The sequence below is a fragment of the Clupea harengus genome, chromosome 22, assembly GCF_900700415.2.
Source record: "Clupea harengus chromosome 22, Ch_v2.0.2, whole genome shotgun sequence".
Lineage (NCBI taxonomy): Eukaryota > Metazoa > Chordata > Actinopteri > Clupeiformes > Clupeidae > Clupea > Clupea harengus.
The window spans coordinates 5,933,028-5,954,015 of NC_045173.1; the positions used below are offsets into that span (position 1 = coordinate 5,933,028).

General features: G+C 42.2%; 1 protein-coding gene across 3 annotated transcripts in view; it reads left to right on the plus strand.

The window, feature by feature from the left end:
- Window positions 1-12,176, plus strand: part of pax5 (paired box 5) — a 43,521-nt gene extending 31,345 nt beyond the window's left edge. For all 3 annotated transcript variants that reach the window (XM_031559909.2, XM_031559910.2, XM_012831289.3), the window contains exons 9-11: window positions 2,436-2,522; window positions 3,173-3,259; window positions 6,626-12,176. In XM_031559909.2, coding sequence (XP_031415769.1) covers window positions 2,436-2,522; window positions 3,173-3,259; window positions 6,626-6,708 — 257 coding nt within the window. In that variant the 3' untranslated portion in view covers window positions 6,709-12,176. The remainder of the gene's footprint in view (window positions 1-2,435; window positions 2,523-3,172; window positions 3,260-6,625) is intronic.
- The last annotated feature ends 8,812 nt before the right edge of the window (window positions 12,177-20,988 follow it).

Genomic DNA, 20,988 nt, shown 5'->3' on the forward strand with positions numbered 1-20,988 from the left:
CACCTCTTTACCCCCTTTCTTCTCTGTTTAAACCCAGTGGGGGGGTGTCTCTGCCACTTCCTCTTCTCCCCTGTCTGTGCCAGGTTGACAGGATTCCCAGGGGGTAATGTGCATGCATATATGTGTGTGTGTGTGAGCGAGAGCGTGTGTGAGTGTGTGTGCATGTCGCAGTAGCACAGCTGTCCCTTCTCAACATCAGTAATTTGTTTTTAATGAGAATCACCGCTGACCCCTGACTAATGCATTCATTCTCTGCCTCTTCCTTTCTTTCAATCTCTCTTTTACTCTCTCTCTCTCTTTCCCTCTCTTTTTTCCACTCTCAAACACAGAAGCATGAAGACACAGGCACTTAACTCGCACACGTACACACACACACTCCTGGTTTGTGCACACAACATTAATACACACTCACTCAAATGTCTAAACATACACCACGCAAACAGCATGTATTGTACTTGCTCATTTACTTATCTCCCCCCACACTTTCTTGACATTTACACTACATTTTTGTTGGGAAGGTTTTCAGTATGCCATTGTACGGTGTTTATGGACATTTTTATATAATCACTATGTCATTCTGCTCCTTCATTTTAAACCCACATAAGTGTCCATTATATTTGATAACCTTAAAATACATAAAGTACCTTTAAACTATCCACAACTACTGTGACCTTGAAATTGTAAGTTTAATTCAACACAGCGTACACTTTCAACTTCCTTGCTTAATGTCTCAATTAAAGTAGAACGTTTCCAACCCCCTGCAACCCTGCTGGAGTTTCTGCCAGTGTTGAACACTCAAAGGAAATAATAAACATCAAAGGGCAAATGTGGAAAACAAAAGGGAAAAAACATAAGGAACAAGAAAGACCTTAAAAAGAGAGGTGCCAGAAAAGAGGAAGAGTCATGCTAACCCTGCTAACAAATCCCCTAGCGCTGCTGTAGGGGGGGCCTGGGTTTACCAGGGGCCATGCCTGTCATTGTGTGTTTGTTGTGTGAGAGTAACTGTGTGTGTGTGTGTGTGTGTGTATGTCTCGACGGGATGTGACTCTCAGGGGTTGTGTAGGAAGTGTCTCCTCTGGAAAGGAGGTGTAACCTTGTCTCTGCCTGGCAGCGCAAACGCCCCGGTGTTTTCCCAAAGATTTGACAAGCATTTGTGACCTTGACACAGAGTGCCTCACAAGGGTACCCCCTCTCTATCTGTCAAACACACACACACACACACACGCTCACACACACACACACATGCTCACACACTCACACACACACACACACACACACACGCACACACACATTCTCCTCAGAATAACCTGACGTGCGGCAGTCACCACAGAGATGAGATGACAAGGGGGAGAGCATTAGAGCTCAGGGATGTAACCGCAGCAACCACTCACCTGACAAAGCACTGAAGGTTACCGGGGGAACTCTGAGGGGCCATTGATGTTATTTGTTTGTTTCACTCCCTCTGATTTCTTCCTCCATGTTATGAACACTGCTTTGTGGTCCCCTGTCTGTAGTGTGAGGGGTAGATGTAATGGTGGTCAGAGTGAGAGGAAAGGTAAGGAGAGTGAGAGAGAACGAGAGAGAAGCTGATTACTGGTGATTACATTTGATCATGAGAGATGCAGGTACAGTCTGCAAGGCAAACCAGCGGTGTTGCGGTGTTGCGTGTCAGGCTTTTTTCTCTCTCAGGGATAAGCCACGTCCACATTATTTTTTGTTCACTCCATGCTTTTCATTTATTCTTCCCTTTACCTCATCATATCCCCTCATCCTCCCCTCTCCTCCTGTATTATATCTCTGTTCCCCTCTTCTCCTCCCTCCTTACTGTCCCCTACTCTCTGTCTTGCGGCAGGGGGGCTGACACATGGAAAGGGGGAGCACAAGAGCGCTGAAGCAGAACCGACAGAGCAGGGGAGACGGGAAGGAGGGAGGGAGGGAGAGAACGAGTGGTCTGGGGCTTCAGGATTTGTGACAGTCAGCGTAGGGAGAGTCCTCCCCAGGGACAAACTTGAGTGTTGGAGGGGGAGAGAGAGAAAGAGAAAAAGTAGACATACTTTTGATGGGTCAAGTGGCTTCAGGAGATATGACCCCATTATTTGAAGGTATGAGAAACGCAAAAAGGAGAAAAAAACCGGGTGAGGACACAGGACAAAACCTGATTCCACACCGATTAAAACACAGAGCATACAAACCCACAAACTGATGAACACTCCCACTAACTCATGCTGATACTGATGCACAGACCAAGGGGGGATAGCTGAGACTGTATATTACAATATGTACTCAGACGTGTGTCATTGTGAGACTGTATATAACATTATGTACTCAGACGTGTGTCATTGTGAGACTGTATATTACATTATGTACTCAGACATGTGTCATTGTGAGACTGTATATTACAATATGTACTCAGACGTGTGTCATTTTTTCCCTAGGGGGTGACTTTTCTGGTGGACCGTACTCTCATCCTCAGTATTCAACGTATAACGAGTCCTGGAGATTCCCAAACCCAAGTCTGTTAGGTAAGTCAGCAGGACAGTCACACCACATTTATCTGAACATGGTAATGGAATATTCTTATCAATGTTCATTTTATCGATGGGAAACTTGAAAATGAATATTGACCATGAGTGTTGTTCGATATTCCTTTAAAAGTGAACCACTAATCTAATTAAACATCTCCCATCTCCAACTTAGTAGTTTCTGTTATATGAAGAGAATACTGATAAATATGGCCAGTCATCATCATCACACATCACTGTATAATTTCATCCCACACTGTATGAGGACTGCTGCAGGTTTTGCCGTGTCTGCATGCAGTTATTTGTGTGTGTGTTAGGCAGCTTAGGCATGTGTGTGTCTGCGTGTGTGTGTGTGTGTGTGTGTGTGTGTGTGTGTGTGTGTGTGTGTGTGTGTGTGTGTGTGTGTGCGTGCGTGTGTGTGTGTGTTAGGCAGGTTAGGCATGTGTGTGTTTGTGTTTGTTATTAGTGTGATATGAGTGTGGAGGATTGTACAGGATGTGTATGTGTGCGTGTACCCATGGATGTGTGTGCGTGTGTGTCTGCGTGCGTGTGTGTGTGTGTGTGTGTGTGTGTGTGTAATCTCACCATGTCTACGTGTGTGTGTGTGTGTGTGTAATCTGACCAATGGCGTGTGTGTTTTGGCTCTGCAGTGCTGCAGCAGGACTACGGTTCTCTTCTGGGCTCTGACATGGCCTGCAGCTCAGGGCTGTTCAGCAGCCAGACCTCACAGATCACAGGTACGTCCACCGCCCGACAGGAGGGGGCTTCTCACCCACACATTCACACCCAAACCCTTTACTGAAGACAGTACTCTAGTCTAACTCACCCACACCATTCACATCCACACCCTTCACCACAAGTGAGAGAATGAGCAAGAATTAAGTGAAATAATGAGATATTTTCTGTTCCAAAAATGTTACATATAGGCCTACAACTATCGACATTTATAACAGGACAATAGTATACACTATCATCATATTAAGTTTAACTACAGCCACAAGCAGCAATCATTGGGGTCCAAGCAGCATGTGTGAGCTGCCTCAAATAGCGAAAGGTTGAATGATTTAACTGCTTCAAGTGTAAGGTTTAAGAGGACCATTAGAATTAGAATAGATTAGACCAAACTATTTTAGAATTAGAAGTTTATGTTTTACGTTAAATGGATTTAAAGACTAAATACATTTTGAAGATAGACCAAACCATGTCAGAGGAACGGAGGAAAACATGTTATAACTTGTTGTAGCAACATCTTATTTGTTTAAAATTGAGCAAATAGCTTCTATATGCCTATATGAAAAAGCAAGATTGGCCTTTCACACAGGCATGTATTGGCTGAAGAATTTTGATTGGCCATTGGCGGGCATTTTGTTGGGCGGGCCAAATGGAACTTTAGGAGATGTGAGCAAATCTAATCATAACAAATTGAAGTGGTTCTTCAGATATTGAAATGTGTCAGTTGCAGAGCCCCTGTGGAGGAAATTTCACAAAATGTGGTGTGTGCTCAAAGAATGTGGTAGTTTGATAATTTACATCACAACACATTGGCTATTGAAGTACTATATTTCTGCTTTGAACATTGTTCTCCTCCACTCCTAAAAAATGAGTTGTAATGAGCTAGTGTGATGCACCTCCTAGAGGCCAACAAGACATACAAATGTCATCGCTTTTGGCAAAAAGGTTTTTGAGCTATTGCCCAAAATCTGCGTTGACCCTACCCCACTCCAGGGGTGCTAGCACCAAAGGAAATGCAGTCCTAGGGACACAAACCTTTTATTCCGTATCAGCCATGTGGGGCTACAGCCATACCAAGTTACATGTGGATTGTATATTGACATTGACGACCAAAAAATAGTGAAAAAAGGTAAACAGTAACAAAATTACAAATCTTAAGGTAATTGGTAAAATCATGGAATAGTTAAAGGACTCTTGCTCTTTGGTAGCTAGACAGGTGAGCAAAAGGGCATTTCAATCAGGGGAAAATAGGAGTGACTGAAGGGCCACTACAGATGTTTTTGTCCAAAGTGTCTGTCCAGCAGTCATGTAGTAGTAGCAGTATGTATAAGTATGTGTATCTGTCTAATCAATATCAGGTCAATTGCCGTTGTCTATGTATTTAAAGATAGAGACAGTATGCAACAATTTGACACTTTTTGAAGCATGTTTTTTATAGGCAACTAGTGCTAGGACAGATAAACGCACCTGCTGTTTCAACTAGCTGCCTTGGCTAGGCACAAAAATAATTGGATAAAAGCGTCTGCTAAATGACTAAATGTAAATGTAAATGCTAGCAAGCCTTTTATCAGTGCCAACTGTGCCGTTGTTGGTGATTTTGCATGAGGTTTCGGTAGTTAGTTTGCTAGTTTTGCCAATACTAATTTCTGCTGCTTTAAACTGGAATACTCACATTAGTATGAAGAACATTAAGATTTATATATCTGTGACCTTGAGAGAAGTCTGTATGAGTCCTATGGCACTTGCATGTAGCTCCTAGCTTGAGCTCTGTGATATAGCTCTCTTTCCATTCTGTCCTTTCCTTTGTATGCCTTTTGCAGCTAGCAATCATGCTGTGGCTTCTAATCATACTATTAATCACCATAGAACATAGCCAACAGTAGAAGTCCCCAGTCTTACTATGCCATAAGCCATTGTATTGGTCTGACACAGAGGCACAAGGGTCTAAACCTCCAATATACTTGTCACTATTTCTTTGTTGTTGTTTTGTTTCAATTGGTTAAAAGAATGGTCTTGAACTTTAGCTGGTAAGCTAGCAGACTAACATGTAGTTGTTCCATTTAGAACATATCATTTTATTTGAATGTTTCTATGGGCACTTGCATTAGTTTAGAACATTGACTTAACTCTGGGACATGTCTTCTATCCTCTTTTTCTTCCATTCAATCTGCTGCTCTTTCCGCTAATTTATCCATTTTCCACCTTTACTCCTCTCCTCTCTCCTCTCCTCTCTCCCCTCCCTTTCTCTCCTCTCTCCCCTCCCTTCTCTCCTCTCCTCTCTCCCCTCCCTTCTCTCCTCTCCTCTCTCCCCTCCCTTTCTCTCCTCTCTCCTCTCCCTTTCTTGGCCTGATGAAGAACAATGATGTGCTTCTGCTTTGTTGTGATACTTAAAAGCCTTTTCATCTAAAGAGACCCACAGGCAGTAAACACCAAGATGCTATGATCAAGATGAATCTTTGTGTGTCTTTGTGTGTGTGTGTTTGTGTGTGTGTGTGTGTGTGTGTGAGTGATACTTCACAAACGGCTGACAGAGAGGGAGAGAGAGGGAGAGAGAGAATTACAAATGACACCCAGATCATCGTCAACAAAGATAGCCCATGTCAATAAAAATGATATCCTCATCCTACTCACTACTCTACACAAATCTCTCTCTCTGTCTCTTCTTCTCTCTCTCTCTCTCTCTCTCTCTCTCTCTCTCTCTCTCTTTCTCTCTGTACCCTCTTCAGTACCACTGGCATGATAAAGTTTCTTTCATGAAACTTGTGACCAGTAAAATACTGAATACTTTTGTCAGATTTGCTCTGCTCATAAAACCACTGTGAAGGGGTGAATTATCACGCATGCAACTTGTCTGTGTGATCATTTTCTGCTGAGACAAAAATGAATCTATTCATGGTTGTGTTGAAAAAGGTCAAGTAAAATGAGCTGGAACTAAACTGAAATATCCTTTAAAGATTGATGTGAATGCAATTTCTCACAGATGTGTTCATTTTGTTCTTCTTTTGAAACTGCAATGCTTAACAGGGTGAATAATCCTTTGAAGTATGCTCATAGTGGTGAGCAGGTGTTTCCCCTTAAGAAAAGAGATTTCCGCATTATCTCCTTAGTTTCTCCTAGACAACAATGACATTCAATGAAACTAAAAGTGGGATTTAGTCTTTAGAAGTGTTCTGCTTCTCATATTTCTATATGGACCCAATGTCTTCTATGTTGTTAAAGGAGGGATCTCAATAGGGTCACAAATCATTGATACATAAATGGAACAATAATGAGAATCACTATCTAGGTCTCCTGAGCTATCCTTCTATGAGAACTAAAACTGTTCTGTGGGTTGAATTGATCCATCAGTCATATCCATCTCTTCCTCTTAGGGTCCCCATACTACTACAGTGCTGCCACAAGGGGGACAGGCCCAGCTGCCACGGCGACTGCCAGTTCCTATGACCGCCATTAACCTGCCAGTGAGGAGGAGGAGGAGGAGGAGGAGGAAGAGGAGGAGGAGGAGGAGGAGGGATTGAGGGTGATAGCACCAGCGTTACTCCACATGAGTACAGAGGATTCGAGTGGACAGAGAGACGAGAGCGAAGACACTGCTTGTATGTTCAATTCACTTATGCCATTCCTCATCTTCTGACTAGCTCCACTCATGAATGTGTGCTGCCATGTTGAGAGGGTCACACTTGCACAGATTTGTTTTTTTTTTGCTCTGCATCTTTCACTCTTCCTCTGGTCAGCCAGCATTTTGCATTCCACTCTTTCAGTGAACATTGTATAGTCACAGAGGACCCTGCAGAAGAAATAATGGACTAATTCAAGTCACTGTTACAAATACCTGCATGACAAGGTTTTAGGATGGTCACACGAAGACATCACTGATCTCTGAAAGATACTAAATCAAGGAGGATGTGGTTTTACAAATCTCTTTGATCATCCTCCCTGAGATATGACTGTTTTAGTGTGATACATATTTGAATCTTCCATCGCAAACTCCTCCAGCCTTCAGTCATCGTTTTGTTTACTCTACAACCTCCTTTATTTGAGTTAAGTAACAAATTGAAGAGGCTTTGAAAAAAAGTTGAATGATTGATTGTGTTGTTCAGTCATGTCTATTTATTTGATGTGTTGGGAAAAGAAGCCTGCACATTTTTCTCTATAGTTCACAACATGAGGAGAAGTGGGCTTTGATCTGGCTGAATGGACAATCTGCCACTAGATAGATTTAGGCTAACTTACACGTATGCAGTGATGATGGGGATGAAGGTGATGTGTTCATGGTCTCATCCATAACATAATACAAATTGCGGTGCCTGTTCTTTAGTTTTTCAGCCATGCATTTTTTTTCTTTTTTCTTCTCCCCCCCCACTTACTCTTTTATTACTGTTTTGTAATATATTTTAAAAATGAATATATGTTCGGGTGGCTGTTCATATGATGTTTTTCTCAGGGTAGTAAACTGGCACTATTGAAATGGCGGCCTAGCAGACTTGATTCATTCTAATTCAGAGCTGAAAGAGAAAGAAGATCATCACTGAGATGCAAAATTTAGATTAAGAGTGCCTATGAAACGAAAGCACAACATCAGTACTAATCCGAAAAAGGAGATGTCAGTATGGACTACAGCGGCATGCTGAACTTGTTCCTCTCGATGTCTACCCAGTTTTCATCCGAAAGGCATGCTTTCCAGAGCGTGTTTTGAAAGTCTTACATACTCATATGGATATACAATAGCATACATGTACAATATGTAAAACATGTTATTGTGTGTTGTGTGTGTGACTTTCCAATGCTGCACACATACGTAGCAATGTAGGTACAATACTCACCCACACTGAAGCACAGAAAACACATCCAGACAGTAAATAGTGTACAGACACACCGCCCCTCTCCCTGTGTACATAGAGGCGATATAGGTGTGTGATGTGTATATGTGTGTGCATGCTGGATCTACTACCCAGCCCTCACATTGGGAATGATGAAATAATTTAAAGATATTTATTGCTGGAGAGCCAGACTAATATATATGCTCTATAGGAGACTTGTTGCCAGTATGCAGTGCTAATGGCTACATTTGAGCACTGCTCGGTTTGAAAAAGGAGAACTAGTTTCCCATTGGACTTAGCCCAGGGTTTGGTAGTGTGTTGTCAGAAGACGTGCCGGTCTCAGCCCCTGTACCCATTCCCAATGATGTTGTCAAGCAGACTCACTGGATGAGGTATCATTGTGTTACCTAAAGCAGACTCACTGGATGTGGTATCATTGTGTTACCTAAAGCTCCCCAAAGATACTGACACTCCTATAAAGCACAATGAGACCCAACTGAGTCAACACGGCTTTTTTCAATCAATCCACATTTCTCTTTCTCTCTCTTTTTAAAACGTTCTCTCTCTCTCTCTTCTCTTCCTCGAGTATGTGTACTTTATTTCTGAGCAAACCCTTTCATCTGCAATGCGCTGAGACAATGCACGAAGTGGTGGAGGCCTTACCAAACCCCTTTCTGTGTGTCAAAAACTGTGTGTCAAAACTGTGAGTGTCTACCACTGTATGTGTGTACAATTGATGCTGTACAGTATCCATTTCCAACAAAATATCCCCAATCAGTATTGATTGAGAATTCATATTTATTGTAGATGCTAGTGAATGAACACAGAGAAAATGGTGTGATTTATTTAGCTATTGTCCACCCGTGTAAAAACCTTTTTAATGTCCGTTTGTTTTTGATACGCTGTGGATTGCTCAGAGTAGCTTTGAACTGAAGGAGTACTGTGTAGTTTCAATAGCCGATCAGAAGCACCAAAACTGCAATGGAAAGGTTAACAAAAATAAGAGGAAAATAAAAATATATGAGTATATCTTCAGAAACAGTTAGTTTGATTATTAATCTGTAAAGTAGTTCTAGAAATGACTTCTTGTGTTTGTAGGCTTAAGTTGCTGCTTGGGCAACTCTAAAGAAACCCTTAATAAAAAAACATCACCATAGTGCTACTGGTGAACTTTGTCCTTATCTAACCTTGTAGTTTGAGGCATTATGAACCTGAGGTGCACCAGCTGATATTAAGGACTGTGCCTTTATTTTTTCTACTGAGTCATCCAATCCCGACCATGCGTCCCTAAAGCCACTGTCTGCTCTGTCTGTCTACAGAAGGTCACCTACCTATAGACCAATCAATGCCCCCTAAACAGAGTGAACCACACCAAACTAATTTCAATTCACAGGATTTAGTATTTCCAACCAAGCAAACCAGGCTGACTTATCAAAAGCCTGAACAGATGAACGCAACAGATTTATATGTCTTTATGATCAAATTATCACAATGTATCGACATCAGTTTGATGGCCGTTCAGATAATATGTCACCACATTTTTTAGTGGAACCATCAGATGTTGAACAAAGGCGTGACCGCCACAGCTAAGATTTGGCCACGCACACAATCAAAATGATCTTACATGTTCTCAATAACTACACCTGTCTCCACAATAGAATCTAGAATACTTGTCCAACTAAACCATCCCAGATCAACATACACCTTAATATGTTGCCATGTAGCATTATCAATGACGCCGCCATGCCATTGAGAAGACCCCATTGGTTGAATAAAGGTAGATATGACTGTCATTGGCTTAGAGTCATGAAACTGACAGCCGTGATCACTCCCCACCCCCCCTGAGACACTCCCCCACGCTGTTCCTTTGTCCTCTGTGGGTCACGCGTCCCCCCTCCTCTCCCTCAGGGGGAATCAAACCTGCTGTGCCATCAAAACCCAACCTTGCCCTGTCTCACCCCCATCACTTTCTCTCATTCACTCTATCTTAATCTCATCAGAACGCCAGCCTCTGTTCTCTCCTCTCCTCTCACGTCTGATCAGAACGCCTGCTCTGTTCTCTCCTCTCCTCTCACGTCTGCCATCAAAGATCCACAGTAAAACTATTCCATTGATCACATTCCTTGACCCCGAAAGGAAAAAAAAATATCCCTTCTCCCATCAGAGAGGAAGGTGGTATTCCCCCCTACTCCACTCTTCCTTGGTAAATAAGGATGAGGTCATCTCAATGGCAAAATAATTTCCTCTTCCTTGATATCCTCTGAAGTCATGTATGATTTATGATGTTCAAAACATTACTTTGTGTAGAAAGCAAAACCGTCATTTCGTTGATATTTGTCATAATCTTTTAACATTTATCATGTATCATATATCATATATATTCAATGCTCCTTGTATTTGGCCAGATGCTCCTGAATGCCTAAGGCATTGTACATTTCCTATTTTGTGACACGCTAAATTCCTGTGGGGAAATTTGAACCACAGTGGACTAAATTTTACAAACAAATTTATAAGAATTTCTAAAGCATACTTTTATACTGATGTTTGCCTTCAACTGAAGCTCAGCAAGCAGTTATCCCAGTTTGACCAACATGTAGCAAATCACGGAAAGGCACATAAAAACCAACAAAACCAAAACAAATCAATAAACAGGCTTTCATAAAGTATCTAAGTATCAAAGGATCTATTTGGAAGCTTCTCATTGACAGTCAGTGGATGCATATACAAATATCAAATTTGGGGTCATAACGAGTTCATGGATAGATTCAAGATTAAGGTGAAGATCCACCATCAAAAACAACAAGTCAAGTAGACTGAAATAGACTACTCTGGTTGCTGGGCAGATAACAAGTGCCATTACTGATTTCCATTCAGTTGTATTCTGACACACAGACTATTGCTGTAGTTCAACCTGTGCAGAAGCTTTCTCGGAGAGAATGGGCCCCCTGTAAAATCCCAACGCAACGTCTGATCACTTTAAGATTCCTTAACAGATCTGAGATCAGTCCACAGCAATTTTCATAAAAAACAAAACACCTGCTGGTCCCAAAATAAACATGCAAAGATGTCTGCCATTTGAATGAGGGCTTTACTGTGTTAAACCCTGTAACCGTAGTTACCCTCTGTGGATCCTGATATTGTGAAATGACATACTCATCTGCCAAGGGTTCCAAAAGCAAAAGACAAGTGTGAGTATTTGGTTATTACCTTATAGTGGCCTTTTGCATACAATCTGAGAATCCTTGAGGATCAAAACACTCCTTCACCCATTGGTGTCGGGGTTATTTCTTTTCTACTTTCTTTTTTTAACAAACAGTGACATTTTTGGTATTAGTGGTTTGAAACAGTGGAAATAGTGCATTATTGCCAAGAGGATTTTAACAAATCACAGAAGAAAACGACATATCTATAGCATCCACCAAAGCCTGACATGGCCATTTAACAAATTCAGTACTAGTAAAAAGACACAAAATCAACTAACCAATAATGCCAGGTCTGAAATGCCTTCAAACCGATGGAGGATTGAGGAAACTATAAAAATAAACAGGAATAAATGAAAGAATGCTTCTTCAAGAATTGTGTATGTTTTTTATTCAATTTTCTAGTAGTTATGAAACAGAAAAAAAAACATTGGTGTGTTTATGCTCTCTTGTGTGTTGTGTCTTGTCTTAATATTTGAATGTATCTACTGCAGTGCCGATTTGCCAAAGATACCATTTCTTTTGAGTTGTTCATTTTTTAGTTTATATTTTGTTTTGTTATTTTTTCTTGAATTTGTCCACACATGGAAAACAATTGTGACTTTGATATTATGCTTATAATTCTTGTAAGCCTATTGTTACTGTTAATATTCTTATTGTTATTATTACTGTTGTTGATGATTATTATGATTTGTCACGTTTACAGGATGGCATCTCTCCACAGCTCTGTTCAGAGCAGGGCTTGACTAATCAGTGTATGTGCATCTGTTCCCCCAGAGTGACTGTCCCTTTGTGAATTATCCTTCTCTGTACTTGTCAAGTGAATCTTAAGGAGTAATTATTTGTAAATATTTACCATAATTTTATTGGTTCTCCAGAATAAAAGTAATTTTTTAAGTTCACAGAGATTTGCGTAGTTATTTTGAGCGGCTCCACCACACTTGAACCACATTGCTGTCTCTGGTGTCAATTGCTTCATCTCTTGCTTTGCTTTCTGTCTGGGAGGGTGTCACACCAGATGAAAAGACATTTCACAAGGTGACTAATTCCCTTGTATGTTTATTAATATAATCGAAAATGTGTTATTGGCTAAGAAAGTCATTTAAAGGGTGATGTAAATTACTCCTTTTAAGACAGACACTAGATTAGGCGAGACTGATCAAATGCTTGGAAATGGATTTAACTATAACTATTACTAGAGTCTTCCTGGCAGAACATGCAATCAAGGCTTCTTTTTCTACGATAAGGAGCTCATGGAAATTGTGCTTCAAAGCAGGTCACAGTTTAAACTGAAGTGAGGGACCATTTACAGGGAAACACTATCAAACTGGGGGATTGCAAAAACTCACACCAGAAGTGCTCTTGAATACAGTCAACCTTTGAAGTAAATCTGTTAAACTTACACAAATCAACATTATGCAGGAACTTGTTTTTTTATAATCAATGAGTTTTAGTATAATCTTCAGATCCCTTTTGAAGGTATGGTCTTGTGAAGGACAGGTAAACATACCTGCCATGCCCACAAGCCACCCAGGCTATGAGCTATGGAGTTCTGTGGTCTGGGGCGGAACACCCTGTGAAAACACAAGAAAGGCTTTTACAGATCAACATTGCTAATTATATCGCCAAAATAAACAAGTTAGCATGCTAGATATGGGGTGCCATGTGTAACAGACACACTTTTTTTGTAAACAGAATGCATTCTTTGCTACGAAACGCATACAATCATTACAAAACCATTTAACACGATAATACATTTTGTCCATGATAAACACAAATGTGTTACCAGAAAACAAAATGGAGGATTCCTGTAGTGCACTGAATTGGCCTTCGTGCTTTTGATTTTGTGGACATAAGGCTAAAATCACTTCTTACTTAGTGGACAAAAGAAGCTCATTTCGTAGACAGTAATTCTCTCCACATAATGGATGTCCTAAGCCAACATTTATACTTCTGTGGCACGAAATGCAGAATGTGCTACATGATTATTCCATGCCATCAAATGTTCATTTTGTCCAAAGAACTGTTCTGCTATTTCACTGAAAGTATGATGTACACAAAAGGTATTTAGCAGTCATTTTAGTGTACGACATCAATATATTTTGTTTTTTTGTGCACAAAAGGACATGCTCTTCAATATTTGAGTTTTGGATTATTTGAATATATGGTTTCCAAATAAATGAATGCGTTTTGTTCATTCTGTGTACAAAAAAAAGGTCTTTTACACGAGAGGGAGATCCGTGGAGCAGAGCAAAGAGCAGTCAGATTACACAGACTCTGATTTAGACCCGGCACCCTGATATTTTCAGTTAAAAAAATTTGGCTCAAAATCCGTGGCATACTGATATGAGACACCAGATATCGAGTGGTATAAACTTGAGGCACACCCGTCAGACTCGTCTCTGAGTGCCTCCTCTCACTGTACCTTCATATCTGGCAGTGCTGCCCTGCCCTGCGTCTCATCTTCCTCCTGAGGAACAGATTCATATGCTGAAAGGGCCCTCAGCCCCCTCATACCCCCTCACCCCCCTCACCCCCCTATGCCCCCTCTGCCCCAGCCTCACTGCAGGAGAATGGCCCTGGCCCTGGCGGTGCCCTTGGCTTGTGGCCCAGGCCGGGGGGAGCAGGGGTGAGAAGGACATGATAATGGACCACAAGCAGCAACATAACTCTCATACCACACATACATGGAAAACAGTTCACACCCAGCTTGATACATGAGCAGCCCCAGCCAGTGTTTTGGATAGGTGCCAGGATCTCCAAACACACACACACTCACACTCACACTCCCTCTGCTCTGGGTGTTTGCCCAGCCCCCCTAGGTTGGTAGTACTGTGCAGACAGGCGATAGTGCCAGCGTTTCAGTGCGTGCCCAGCCAAGTGTGGCGCAGCCTGTGCTACCCTGGCTTTTGGCTGGCACAGCGAGGGTACTTGGGTTTGGGTCAGTGCCCACTGCATGTCACCTGCTGATGGCACAAACGGAGGGGAATGAGAGGGAAGGGGAACGCTGACTGCCCCGGGAGAAGACCAGAGGAGGAGCACGGGCAGTGGGAGGCACCAGAGGAGGGGATCCGGGTGCACTGATGGGTATTAGGGCTCATATTTATTCATACAGATGTTCAGATAGTGTCTGCCAGCTACAGCATTATACTTGCACTCGTAGTCATTATTTTAAATGGGCCTTTGGTGGTGACATTTCACTGTGGCTCACATGGGCTCACACTGGCCCACTCAGACTCAACAGGGGTCTTGTTGGTAAACAGTATAACAGACCACTGCTAATGAATATGCATGTTAGTCTACCTCTAATTTAGCTTGTTATACAGAACAGGTCTTCAGAACAGACAAGACGGTTTACCAGTCTTCTGATATAAAAGGGTTAACTCCACAAGCAGTTCCTTTTTGTAAGATGAAATAATTAAAGTAAAATAATTCTGTATCCTAAAGTGACTGGGTCATGGCGTTCGTCTCTCAAGGCCTTGAACAAGTTGACCAAGACCAATCCACCATCAATGCATTTATTAATTTAACTAACTTTACTCCTCTGCTTCTGCTTACATGTTTGATGGAAAAAGAAGAAGACAACTATAGTTAGAGGGCAGGAAGTCATACAAATTAGCGTCACTCACAGCAATGCCTGTGAGCCTCTACGTATACACACACACACACACACACACACACACACACACCAATAAATATGTTTCTCAGACAGTGCATCTCAGTAACAGGGTAATTGCTCGAGGGAGGTTTAGAGAAGGGGCAGAGAGGAAGAGAGATTAAAAACAAATGGCAAACATAATATGTATATATGTACATAGTTCATAGTGACACGTGCATCAACAGCGTAGGTATAAAAAAATACTGTATTCACATACAAACATACACACACAGACACACAGACACACACACACGAACACACACACACACACACACACACACACACACACACACACACACACACACACACACGCACACAGCACAGTTCTTACAAGAGACCTGAGGAGCAAGAGAGGTCCTCTTGAGACAGAACATCAAACTTTAATTAGTTTCAAAAAGAAAGGGAGAGAGGAGAAGAGTGGGAGAGGGAGAGAGGAGAAGAGTGGGAGAGGGAGAGAGGAGGTTTTTCCCTCCAGCACATGGACATCTGAAACTCTAAATATAGCCCCATAGCCTCATTAAATGATTCAATAATTTCTATCTTAACATACTAGTTAAATGCAATAATTTATTCATAGCCTATTTTTGTTATTGTTCATATTCTGTGTAAACACAGTAATGACTAAAACATGTCCCTCCTGGCTCAGACATGGATTAAGCCATGCCTATGGACCCTCCTGAATCAGTAGGTTATTTGAATAGTTTCTAAATTCTTTCTTTCAGTTTATTTCAGTACACAGCCACATTATTAAATCCTGGGATTTATCGTTCATACGCAGGCCAAATGTAAGCGATCCCTCTGAAAATGAATGACCACATTCTGGAATTATAAAAAAGGTTGAAATGTACAAATGAATTGCAACACTGTTCTCACCGATCTTGTTCATAGCATAGTGTTTATTTACACTGAAAAATATCAGCTTTCAAAAACAAGAAAAAAAGTCATAAAATGGGGGGTATATTACTTAAAATAAGCTAAATGATCTGCCAACAGAACAGGAAAATTTGACTTGATTCTGACTTTGACAAAGCTGTTTTGTACAAACTAGTTTCAAGCATTAAATTGCTCAGAACCAGTCATAAAATCTCAGAAACAAGTTATAATACCTTATTAAGATAATTAAGGACTGAAACGCTTGAAGCAAGTGAAATGCTCGAACATAAAAAATGCCTGGTGAGAACAAATATCTTGTCAGACTAAGATTTCAATTTTTGCAGTGTACTGAGCCAAGTGAAAGTCATTGTGCTCACCTGCACCTAGACATGAATGTTTATAGAACACATGTTGGCCTGATCACAGTCTTTTTTCATGGAGTGTCGTTTTCACCCAACACCACATAAAACACATGCTGTAATTCATTATTGGTCAAAGAGGGGTTTAACATAATTAAGTTTAATAGGTTTAGTTTGTGGAGCATGGTGCAGAGGCACATGTAGAACACCGTGTGAGGCCTGGTTTATGTGTAGCGGCTAACAAGACTCCGCCGTCGCAGTCGGCCTGCATGGGAACCAGCGGAGTGGGAGTCTGCGGTTGTGCAGCGGAGTGAGGATGCGCTAATAGCAGGGTGGATGGGTGTACTGGAGAATGCGACACACTTGTTTCGTGTCAGTGCTGCGGTTTCATACAACATTACACGCACTACAACATTACACTGTTCTCTCTCTCTCTCTCTCTCTCTCTCTCTCTTTCTCACTGTGGCTCGCTTTTACACTGAATATACACATTTCTGGGACAACTATAGGACTTTATTATGTGACTTGATGGAGAAATAACACATTCAATTAATTGTAAATGTAACTCAACAATGCTTGTAAAAAGTGATGGCGTGTAAAGTCATCTGTTGATTGTGTGAGTATCTACCTTGAACACCAGGGGGAGCTATGTGAGGACGCTTTTCATAGACTTCAGCTCTGCCTTTGCCACTGCCAGAGAGGTCACTGAACTTCCTGACTTAGGTCTTTTTCAAACCACCTGCCACTGGATCAAGGACTTTTTGAATAACCGCCCTCAGACTGCTGGACGAGGCCCCCACAACTCTGTGTGTTGAGCCCCATTCTCAACGCCCTCTACACTCTGTGACCCCACCCATCCCACCAACGCCATCATCAAGTTTGTGGATGACACGACTCTGGACTTATCTCAGGAGGAGACGAGACAGCCTTCAGGGATAGAGTCCAAAGACTGGCAGTATGTGTTCAGAGAGCGAAATAACTCACGATAGACTTCCGGAAGAAAAGTGCGGACCCAGATCCACTCTAAATCAACGAGGACTGTGGAAAGGGTCCCTGTTTTCCGGTTCCTGGGTACACACATTGCTGAAGATCTCTCCTGGACCACCAACACCACTGCAGTAGCCAAGAAGGCACGGCAGCGACTCTACTTCCCAAGGATCCTCAGGGAAGAGCTGCTGGTGTCCTGCTGCTGCTGCTCCGTTGAGAGCGCGCTGACGTGCTGCATCTCTGCATCTCTGCATGGGGCGCCAGCCGCTTAGCGGCGGACAGGAGAGCCCTTCACAGGGTCATCAATATCGCCCAGAAGATCATCGGCTGCTCATTGCCCTCTTTGGAGGACTTGTTCAGCTCTTGCTGCCTGAGGAGAGCAGCCAACACGCTGAAAGACCCATCCCACCCTGGACATCATCTGTTGAACCTGCAGCCCTCTGGTAGACACTTTAGGTCCATCATATCACGGACAAACAGACTTAAGAACAGCTTCTACCCCAGAGCCATACAAGCGCTCAACACTGGAAAACACTCAACACTGGCAAACACTGAACACGGGCAAACACTGAACACTGGCAAACACTGACGCTGATTGTTTGGGACCTGTGTGACTATTAGTATTAGTTTTATCAGTATATAAGTACAGAATACAGATGCACAGATGTGTATATTCCTAACTGCACTACTTGTACAAAGGGTCACAGCAATTCAGCAAATGTGCAGTATCCTGAAGTGCAATATCTCAGCTGATAATAAGTATCATATTGTTTTATATCTAAATGATTTATAGGTTATAGCAAATATTCATTTTACATTTCATTCATATATTTAGCACTTTAAATGAGTTTAATTGAACTCTTTTATATTTTGAACTGCTGTTTGTTATGTGTGAATGCACTGTCAGGATTGCTACTCAATTTTGTTATACTGTACAATGACAATAAACCAATCAACCTATCTATCTATCTATCAATCTATCTATTTATCTATCTATCTATCTATCTATCTATCTATCTATCTATCTATCTATCTATCTATCTATCTATCTATCTCTACGCTGTCGTACCACATCAGGTTGTGTAGCCTATATGTGTGCTAGAATGTAACTGGAATATTTCAGACTTGTTGAACTAATAGGAAACTAATGCCAAATATGTTGGACACATCCTCCTCCCTTCCCTCCCACTCGTTCTCGTGGTGCTTGTAAAACTGACACTCAAGAGGGGCGAGAAAAGAAAACGAGAGAAAAAGAGGAGAGTGAACTGACAGGGTCTCACCCAGCACTCTCTCTCTCCCTCCCTCTTCTCTTTCTCTCCTCTTTCTCCCAGTGGGTTTGTCTCTCAAGATCGTACCATGATGAATGGCCCTGTCTAAAGAAACTCACCCAAGACCCAATTAGAGAGGAGAGAGGAAGGGTGAGAGGGAGGAAGAGAGAGGGAGAGAAACTGAGAGCACCAACATGAGCAGTAAAAGGTTTTTAAAAATTAGCTCTCTTCCGCCTACCACCTTCTTGAAGTGTTTACACTTTCATCTTACTCTTGTACTGACCTTTTTTACCCCCTCCAAAACAGATACACACACACACACACACACACACACACACACACACACACACACACACACACACACACACACACACTCAAACACACACACACACACACACACACACACACACACACACACACACACACACACACTCAAACACACACACAAACACACACACACAGAGAGAGAAAGAGAGATTGGAATCCTTTGTGAAACGGACCGGAAGGCTGTTTGTCTGGCTGTGAGAGGAGCATTTTTATTTTTATTTATTAACTTTTTTCCTTTTCTTCTTTCGCTCCGCTCAATTTCCTCAGGGGTTTTGTCATTTTGTTGTGTTTGTTCTGGGAGTACAAGAGGGATTTCAGCGTGTGTGTGTTTATCGGTGGACTGTCACTCTTGTGGGACAGAGACACTCAGAGGGCTCAGACTCTTAACCTCGTCAGCTGATCCTGAGAGTGTTGTGACAGGAAGGACACACACACAGCCAGACACCACGACCTGCTCCCTCTTCCCACACACAGGCGCGCACACACACACACACACATGCAGACACATGCATGCACACACACACGCGCACACACAAACACACCCACACACACACACACACACGCAGACACACGCATGCACACACACGCGCACACACACACACACGCGCGCACACACACACACACACAGACACACGCGCACACCCACACACACACACACACACACACACACACACACACAGACACACGCGCACACCCACACACTCGCGCACACACACACACACACTCACACACACACACACACACACACACACGCACACACACACACACAGACAACAACACCACCCCCTCCCTCTCCACAGCTCTGCATGTCTCCGTACCCCACGCTAGCTCCTTCAACTCCCCACCTCTCTTATCATCACAGATCTCTGCCTTCCGATTCACGCATCTTTCTCCTTCTGCCTACCTCTTCCCTCCAACCCTGGGCACCTCTTCTTTGTCCACTCTGCTGTTCTCTTGTTCTTTGTCTATTTGGGCAGTGTACTGAGAGAATGACAAAAATGGGAAATGCAGGAAGATACAATTCTCCTCAATGTAAGACATATGAAGCAGAAGCAGATTCTTACAGAATAGTGGTTCAGCCATGTACAAACTGACACGTGAAATACCTGGAAAGCAAGGGGGAATGTTTAGCCACCACTGCCAGGCAGTGCTTGCAGACATGTGACCACCTCCTTTGCACAGCACAGAATCTTATGAGCGCTAAAGCCCTCCTGGTATTTTAGAGAAATTCAAAGTCTAGAGAATTCCTAAGTCTGAAAGACTAACCCTTCAGATCTAGATTGTCTCCACTGAAGAAAAGATATCCAGGATGGAACACCAAGGAAAGATGAGGCTTACAGTATAGGCCAGCTGATTATTTGTTTGTTGGTTGTTTAAAACTGGATTGAACAAACCTTGCAACTGTTAATGTAACTGTTCATCTTATGTAGCATGTCAGTTTGCTTTGGCTAAAACTATTCTTCAGACATTTATTCTGACAGTACTGCACCCAGAATTAGATTTTACAATTTGCAGAGAAATAGCAGAAAAAAGAGAAGCGACTGAATAAGAAAGCATACGGACGGGAGAGACAAGGAAAAGAGAGGAAGAAAGGAAGGGAAGGGGTAGAGAGCAAGGGTGACAGCACAATTAAGGTTTTTAATTCTCTGCTTGAGTGAGTTGGCCAGTCTTTATGATAATTAGGAGTCCTCTAGTGTCATAAATCTCCCTGCATGTCTGTCTCTCTCCCTCTCTCGATGTGCATGCACATACACCCCAACCCACACACACACACACACACACACACACACACACACACACACACACACACACACACACACACACACACACACACATTCTTCCAAGAACGTCTTCAGATTACACAATAGGAGAACACAGTATTTCACTTTTAGTGATATAAGTAGAGACTTGTACATGGTAGCGAGATCAATAAAGACCAGATAAAAAAGAATGGAAGGTTCCTTTGTCAAACTAACTGTGTTTTACTGTCTTTTTCCCCAGTGTTTTTCATAATCTGAAACAAGACAGTACTCTTTCCTGATCCACTCCCGTAGACTGCACAATCCTTTATCCTTTCCTGTCGAACTGTTGTAGACTATCACAGCAATAGACTCACTTCTGGCACAGAGCAGTTCATTGAATTGTACACATGTACAGTATCAGCATATGATTGATTGTGCATGTGTGCATTACGTGTATAACAACTGAGTGGATGTACTAAACCTCTCACAACACACGGGTA